Source organism: Populus trichocarpa, chromosome 11, assembly GCF_000002775.5.
Source record: "Populus trichocarpa isolate Nisqually-1 chromosome 11, P.trichocarpa_v4.1, whole genome shotgun sequence".
NCBI lineage: Eukaryota > Viridiplantae > Streptophyta > Magnoliopsida > Malpighiales > Salicaceae > Populus > Populus trichocarpa.
This window is the reverse complement of record NC_037295.2, coordinates 14865453-14874231: the sequence shown is the minus strand read 5'-3', so window position 1 is coordinate 14874231 and position 8779 is coordinate 14865453. Positions and strand designations below refer to the sequence as shown.

General features: G+C 30.3%; 1 protein-coding gene across 1 annotated transcript; it reads left to right on the top strand.

Moving 5' to 3' along the window:
- Nucleotides 1–2077: 2077 nt before the first annotated feature.
- On the top strand, nucleotides 2078–3813 carry LOC7460814 (protein CDI). The gene is made up of 2 exons (XM_024611602.2): nucleotides 2078–2248; nucleotides 2752–3813. The coding sequence occupies exon 2, from the start codon at nucleotides 2789–2791 to the stop codon at nucleotides 3554–3556; it is 768 nt and encodes a 255-aa protein (XP_024467370.1). The 5' UTR covers nucleotides 2078–2248; nucleotides 2752–2788; the 3' UTR covers nucleotides 3557–3813.
- The last annotated feature ends 4966 nt before the right edge of the window (nucleotides 3814–8779 follow it).

Genomic DNA, 8779 nt, shown 5'->3' with positions numbered 1-8779 from the left:
TTGAGTTATTACATTATCATGCAATTTTTACTCTAAAATAAAGAAAATAAAAAATTGAATAAAATTGAAAGTTCAAGGCTTTGATCCTAGTTATAAAATCTGAACTAATTTGAAAGGTTTATCCGAGACTTGGTTAACGTGAAGCATGGAATAGATTGGGTTAAAAAAACAGGAGTGAGTTAGTTTGACCCGGTGAAAAACATAGGTTGACTCGAGGTAAAACCCAATCGACCTAGTCCTCAACTTATTGATGTTTTTTTTTTTTTAAAAAAAGGACCAAAACAATATTATTTTTTGTTATTTTTTAAAAATTAAATCAATCTCATTTGACCTTTCCGGTCTATGACTAGAACTTTCCTCCTAGTTAAATTTTAGAATTATAACTTATTACCTTAATACTTAATAAGAATAGGTGTTTGAGAGTGTGGTAGCGGTTGCTTTTCATCCAGAAATACTTTAAAACAATTTTTTTTATTTTAAAAAAATTATTTTTAACATCAAAACAATTTAAAAATTAAAAAAAAACAACAATAATTTGAAAACATAAAATTTGTTTCCCATGGATCTTCACTGTTGATTTGAACAGTGAAGGTGCGCAAGGAACTCAATTTTGTTCCTTGAAATCACTCACTTGGAATGCCATGGATTCAAATTACAAAGCTGATGTGAGCAGCTTGGCCGATAGCAAGTGGGGGGCTCGTTTTACCGAACAAGAAGAGATCCCTGTCCCTGCCATTCGATTTTTCCTGCCTGCCTGTGGTCCTCTTGCAAGTGGATTGTATTCCACTAGGGGTATGCCGCGTGTTTGTGCGTGTGAGAGGGAAAGATTCCGGTGACTATTCCAAGTGAAAAATATGTCTCTGATAAATCAATATATATTATCACTTATGTTTTTGTCATATATGCAAAAAAATTTATTTAAAAGATATTTGAAATCATCTCATTCATTAATTTATTTTTAAAAAATAAATTCATAGTGTTTAAAATTTTTTAAATCTTTTCTTTCCGTTAGACTCTTCTACAATTAAATTTTATGAAATTAGATTCTTTTTTCTTTTTTCCCCCTTTAATTTAGCTCTTTTTTTCATTTTTTTAAATTTTAATTTTATTTTTTTTCTCAATTTCATCATCATATTTTTTTTTTACAATTATCTAGCTTACTTTTAGACTAATCAAGTTAATTGGATCACGTCGTGATAACTTTCACACGGTTTAATTTTAAACACGAGCTAGATAAGGAGTCGAGTTAATAGTTTTTTTCTTTCAATTTCATCGTTTTTTTTTTTAATTTCTCAAACTTTTTTTATTGGTCGGGTGAGTTGTTTTTGGATCGGATAAGTAGACTAGGTCATGCCAAAGAAACTGTTACATAGTTTAATTTTAAACCCAGGCTAGACATAAAGTTGGGTCGAAATGTTTTCTTTTTATTAATCTCATCCTCAATATTTTTTTTATTTGTTGACCCGGTTGTTTTTTAACCGACTAAGTCGACTTATCATATTAAAGAATCCTTGAATAATTTAATTTTAAACTTGGACTAGATAAAGAGTTGAATTAAAAGGGTTTAAAGTTGACTCACTAGTCTAAATTTAATAATAATATTAAATGATTTTTATAACCTAAATATGTTTTATTATATTTAAAAAAAATACTAACTTAAATCGCCGCTTACCGTGAATTTATAAACTAGTACTACCTAGACCCTTAACTTGGACTTTCAGCTCGGGTGTGCCTCAGAAACATTGGCATAAGGAAATATTATGGATTGAATAAGTCGGCAACAGAATTTGGAATTGCTAAAAATAAATCATATATTATTATTATTATTTGTTATCTTACAATTTTGTACTTTTTATTTAGATAATATTTAGTATTGTGATAATGATTTTTTTAAAGTATTTTTTATTATAAAAATATATGAAAATAATATATTTTTATTTTTAATTTATCAATATATTAAAAAAATTAAAAATATATAAAAAAATTAATTTTAAATTCTTGGAGTTTGGAGAATTGATTACAAAATTTGACTTTGAACAGAAAATAATGAGTGAGTGACAGGACTTTCTAATTTTACCCTCGCTCTATAAATACCAATCTCTCTCCCGTTAATATCCTCCGCTCAATTCCCCCTCTCTCTCTAGCCTTTCCTTCTATAGATAGATAGAAAGAAAGAAAGACAAGAGGGAGAAAAACCATTGAATTCAACTCTATACTTTTCTTCAAGATCTGCCCTTCTGTACTCCAGGTACTCTCTCCATATTTGATCCCTTTTTTCATTTTTTCTTTACGAAACTCTTGCTTGGCTGGCTGGCTCAATGTATATTGTTTTTATTTTTCTGGAGATCTATTTGGTTAAACACATCTCTTACTGTTTGTTCTTCTTGATTTGTTTTATAAAATGATTACTTGATTAGTTTTTGCCTTGGATTCTCTGACTGGCAAAATGTGGGTATTAAAACTGAGCTCCAACTCCAAATTATTACTGAATTTCTCATTAATTTAGACTGCCACCGTTGATTTTTTCTTGGGGTTATCTTTGTTGCTATGATTTGATTTCTGGTTTTTTTTTACCTATTAATTACATCGCTAATCCGGCCAACCTTTTTGATAATTGAAGCCATGGCAGAATAAAATCAGACTACTATTCTTTTCGAAAACTAATCTGAGCATATAAAACAGAAAATCCGATATGCCTGCCTGGTCTAAATTAATGTAATTGCTTGCTTGTTTGTTTGTTGTTTTACACAGATCTGTGATCCTGATTCGCTATTCAGAGCCAGCTAGAATGACCATGACCGTGACCAATGGGGAGGTACATCCAGTGACTGCCAATGGAGGCTTTACAATTGACAAGCCCTTCAAGATCTTTGTGGGTTACGATCCACGTGAAGATATTGCCTATGAGGTTTGTCACCATTCTATTTTGAAACGATCCTCGATCCCTGTTGAGATCACCCCCATTGTGCAGTCAGATCTTAGAACGAATGGCTTGTATTGGCGCGAGAGAGGCCAGCTTGAGAGCACAGAGTTCTCTTTTACTCGTTTCTTGACCCCGCATTTGGCTAACTATGATGGTTGGGCAATGTTTGTTGATTGTGATTTCCTCTACTTAGCTGACATCAAGGAATTGAGGGATTTGATTGATGACAAGTATGCCATCATGTGTGTGCAACATGACTATACTCCAAAAGAGGCCACAAAAATGGATGGTGCGGTGCAAACCGTGTATCCAAGGAAGAATTGGTCTTCCATGGTGTTGTACAATTGTGGGCACCCGAAGAACAAGGTTCTGACACCTGAGGTTGTGAATACCCAAACCGGTGCTTTCCTTCATAGGTTTCAGTGGCTTGAGGACGAAGAAATCGGTTCCATCCCATTTGTGTGGAATTTCCTGGAGGGTCATAACAAAGTTGTGGAAGGTGACACAACAACATTTCCTAAAGCAATACATTATACTCGTGGTGGCCCATGGTTTGAGGCATGGAAGAATTGTGAGTTTGCAGAATTGTGGTTGAAAGAGAAGGATGAGTGCGTGAAGGAAGAGAAGAAATAATTCAAAAGTAGATATGATTCATCAGCTGGAGTATTATTTTTTATTTACGAGGCTTATTTTCCTGTGTTCTGTTCATTTGTAATGTGTATTAGCATGCCACCCTGTGCAGTCTTGTCTGTAATTCTTTGCAGCAGCTAGTTAGTTAGCTAGTACATGGCCATTTCTGGCCTCTGAAGACCTCTCTTATTTCAGGAACTGCTGCTGTACTACGTATTAACATTTGATTATTGATGAAAGTTATGAGCATTTTTTAAAAATTTGTGTTTTTTTATATTCAATCTGTTTATTAGTAGTCGTCTTTCACTTCTTTTGTTGGTTCGTCGGGGAACACTCTAGGCTTTAGATTACACAGTGACACTATCCTGGGTTGAAGATCACCTTAATTGGGTACTGCTTTCAATTTTTGGTCTCTATGATTTTGATCCATAACGAATCTTCTTACAAGATTTTCAATAAAATGGCTGAAAATCATGGAAGATATTCAGCCCTTAGTGGTTCTTTCGAACGAAAATATTGAAAATCGTTGAAGAGGAATTCGATATCTTCTGCTACCATAGCTGGGTAAGAGCTGTCCAAATTAGAATCCATAATGCACTTGGTAGCTAGGAAGCAATCAGTCTCAACAACGACCCTTCTGCCCCCCCCATATCTCTAGCTAAAAAAAGAGCATATATCTACAAGCTAGGAACTCTCCCAGAGGGATTGAATTTATGCCTCATGGCTGATATCATAACTCTGCGTTGATGATCCCAAAAAATGACACCCAAACCACAGCACTGTGTAGATGAAGCTGCTCCGAATTGATCTTTATAAAACCGTCTGCAGGAGGCAACCATCTAGACAGCCCTTGATTGCAGGAAGCAGAAGTATATGGATTGACCTTCATGTTAGCTCTTGGAATCCAGAGAGATTTGACACAGCTGTTTCAAGAATGTCATTGTTATTTATGCATTTGTCCAGGAACAATCTTTGATTGCAGGAGTACCAGATAGCCCACAGGATCATAGAAATCTTTTCCATCATAGGAACCTCAAGTGGAAGAACTTTCCTTGAAAACCAGCTGAAGACATCCACAAAGTTGCCTGGAAATAGAGAATTTGGCTCATAATCTTTCGCTGCAGGACATTCAAAGAACAGATGGAGAGTTGATTCCGCATTAATGTGGCATATTCTGCATCCATGATCGTGAAATCACCCCTCTTGAAAAGTTTTACCTTAGCAAGTCGGATTAAATTTTTTAATATAAAAAAAATATAATGTGTTTTTCAGAAAAAAAAAATTATATAAAAATTAATCTAATATAATTTGGTTGATTTAACAAATTTAAAAACAATCTAAAAAGTAAAAATATAGTTTAATTTAAAAAAAATCAGAATTTTTTTTAATATTGAAACAACAATATATTAGATTGACTCGAATCAACTCAATTAATCTGTCAAATCTGCTATCCAAGTCATGAGATACTGAGAAAAAACACATCCAGGTGTTGTTAATTTATTTTTTAGTAGAAAAAAAACTAAAACTATATAGGAATTGATCTGATATCATATAATTGACTTAACAAGTCCAAAAACAACCTAAATGACCAATAAAAATGTATTTTGACAAAATAAAATAAAAATCAAGATGATATTTTTTTATGATATTTTTTTAAAAAAATATCATCTTGATTTTTATTTTATTTTGTCAAAAATATTGAAACAAAAGCTTATTAGATAGATTTGGATCAACTCAGGTTACCCTGCCAAATCTGTTATATAGGTCATAAGATTCTGATAAACCTATAGAAAGAAAATAATAAAAAATTATTAAATCTAATTCTCAATCAACTCAATGTTGAAGGATGAAATTAAAAATAAAATTTAATTAAAAAAATAAGCCAAGTCAACTCAGGTTAACTTGTCAAACCTAGATTATGAGATCGAGATAGTCCTATAAAAAAAAAATTAAAGTAGATTATAAAACTCAATTCACAATGAACTCAATGTTGAAGGATAAAATTAAAAAAAAATTAAAAAAAGATAAAAAAAACATTTGAGTCAACCGGACAAAATCATGACCTGAATCATGAGACTAGGATAACTTTACAGAATTGAAACTAAAACAATTTATGAATCATAATTTTTAATAAACTCAATATTAAAAAATAAAATTGAAAAAAATCCAAAAAAAAAAAAACCCTAGGTCAACCATTTTAACTCATAACCTGAATTATAAGACTGTGATAACCTCATAGAAAACAAATAAAAAATAAAATATAAAGCTCAATTCCTAATTAACCTAATATTGAAGGATTAATTTGAAAAAAAAATCAAATAGAAAAGGACAAAAACAATGACCTGAGTTAACTTGGGTTAATCTGTCAAACCAACATGAGAAGACTGAGATAACTCCATAATAAGCAAATGAAAAAAATTATAAAGTTTAATTCCCAATCAACCCAATATTAAAGGATGAAATAAAAAAAAACAATTTAAAAAAAAAAAACTCAAGTCAACCTAACTAACTAGCAAAACTCGCGACTAGGGTTATGAGATCATAATAACCCCAAAGAAAGCAAATAAAAAAATAAAAAAAATTATGAAGTTCAATTTCCAATTAACTCAATGTTAAAATATGAAGTTAAGAAAAAAATGAAATTAAAAAAAACAACTTGAGTCAAAACAACTAACTCACAAAACGCGTGATTATGGTCGAAAGACCACGATAATTCTATAGAAAGCAAATCAAAATAAAATTATAAAGTCCAATACCCAATAAACCTAACGTTGGAGGATAAAAGTTTGAAATCAAAAAAAAATATTCTAATTTTTTTTTTGTTTTTGTAGGACTAAAGTGAAAAATACCTCATCATTCTAATGTTTATTGTGACTTTTAGAGCATGTTTGAGAGTATAATTGCGGTTGCTTTTTAAAGTATTTTTCATTTCAAAATACATCAAAATAATTTTTTTATTTTTTAAAAATTATTTTTAAAATCAACATATCAAAATATATAAAAAAATTAATTTATAAACCATTCTTCTTCCTTTTTCTTTTCCCCTTCATCTGGGTTGGTATCAGTTTCTAAACTACTGCATCTTCGATCAATTTTAGACAGGGCTTGAGAAGTGGGCTTCCATTGAATCCCGCTGGTATTAAGCTTCCAACTCTTATGAACCGCCATTAATTTTGATTTTCTTCCAACTATAGCCCTTCTAAGAAGCAGCTCAGGCGGTGAGAGTCAGATAATGTCATCTTGAGCGTTCATTCCAACCTTACTTACCTCTTCTTCTTCCTTCCTGAAATTTCAATGTCTTATATTGAGGGATCGTTTCTCCTTCTCTTGCCATTTCCAATCTAAAATGCCCAGAAAGAAGTGAAAATAATTGAATTAAAATAGAATAGAGATTGTGAGAGTGATAATAATTGATTCACATGGCCAAAGAGTTGTGTGGGTTTGTTGTGAAGATTGTTTGGCAGAGATGGGAATCTGCTAGAGAGAAAAATCGTGTTCCTTTCCCAATCTCTTTAGAGACAAAAAGAAGAAGAGGAACAAAAAAGAAGATGATGACAAAGAACAACATATTAATGAAGGAAACATGAGCCAACAATTGTTCTCAATAACAGCTGCAATGGCAAAGAAGGTCCATGGAAAGTAAACATTTACAATAGTGAATATCTCATTTCTTTTAGTTTATTTAATAATAAAAACATATTTTATTCTAACATTAATTTCAACCAAATTAATGTTAAGGTTTTCTTGATTTAAACAATCATTAATGTACCTTAAATATTTGCACTTAATTTGTATTAATTGATTAATTATTAACATAAATAGTTATTTTATAGTATTTTCATGTGAAATTCATTTAATGAGCTACATATTTTTTTTTATATGGAGAATAGGCAGGAAAGATGAAAACATATATATGATATCTTTAAATTTTAATGTAAGAAGATTTCTTTTTATAATTATAAAGGTTTTTAATGTTGACTTTTTTTTTTAATAATATCTTACATTTAAAAATAAAAATATTTTAGGGTTTTGACACATAATTATAATTTTTTATGGTTAAGCTATGGATAAAAAAATTATTTATTTTATTTATAATTATTAATTGGTTCAAATAAAAGTAAGGTAATTATATGGATACCCCTAAAATATACTAGTATAAAAACTTTTTATTTAATTTGATATCACTGAAACATTAAATGAAAGAAGAAAAAAAATAAAAGAAAGAGGAAGCGAAGGTTAGAGAAATCTATAAATATTTATTTATTTTTTATTTCTAAGAATGTAAAAAAGTAATTTGAAAAAAGGTATTCATAAAGGAAAAAAAAGAAAAAAAGAGGAATGGATCTAGACGTGCTAGGCCCGCATGTGGAGGAGGCTATTTGAACCCTTTTAACACGTGTCACTTATTGAAATGAGAGTGCATTGAGATTGCCTTTACAGCCAAGACAGGCTAGCATTTTCCATTTTAAGAGCTTGAGAAACCTCATAGGCTCATACAATGAATCTACTTGCCTGGGTACTTGACGAGACTCATAATTATTTAATACTCATAAATATGATTGTATTTGAAAATTGGCAATGACCCAAAATATATATTTATTAATTATATTTTATAAAATAAAAATTATTTATACTGGATAAATATTATATTTTATAAATAAAAATTGTTTGGATGGTAAGATGGAGCCCAACATTCACATGTTGGTAAGAAAAATTATTTTTGTCTTTGTACGATGAAGTTGAGAAAAATTTCAGATTGAATAGGGTTTTTTATGGTTATCTCGTAATTTGTTGACTGACTTGTAAAACAAATCTTCTATTAAACTAGGAGATTTTTCGATGATTCAATTAAATTAAAAGATATAGTATAGGTGGAATGTATGTGTGGGGCAATGAGAATAATGAGTGGTGTAGGCTTGAGAAAATTCTTTTTTTTTTTTTAATTCAGTGGCCCATGATATTTATACATAAAAGAGTCGTAGAAGCTTACCTAGTGAAGAGGAAAAATGATAGGAAATATCTATTTAGAAAGTTAAGTAATTAGTTAATGTAAACCCCATGTTAAAACTTTAAGAAAATACAAAAATAGAATATATTTTAAGCAAGTTTAAATGAATATTTAATTGTAAAAAACAATTGCGGACCTTGACCTTTAGTGTTGAGGATAAAATATGTAAGTACAAATCTTCAATTATAATGGAAATGGACAAAAGATAATAATAAATC

Coding starts and splice junctions, on each gene's coding strand:
- LOC7460814 (XM_024611602.2), top strand. CDS start 2,789: ATGACCATGACCGTGACCAATGGGGAGGTACATCCAGTGACTGCCAAT.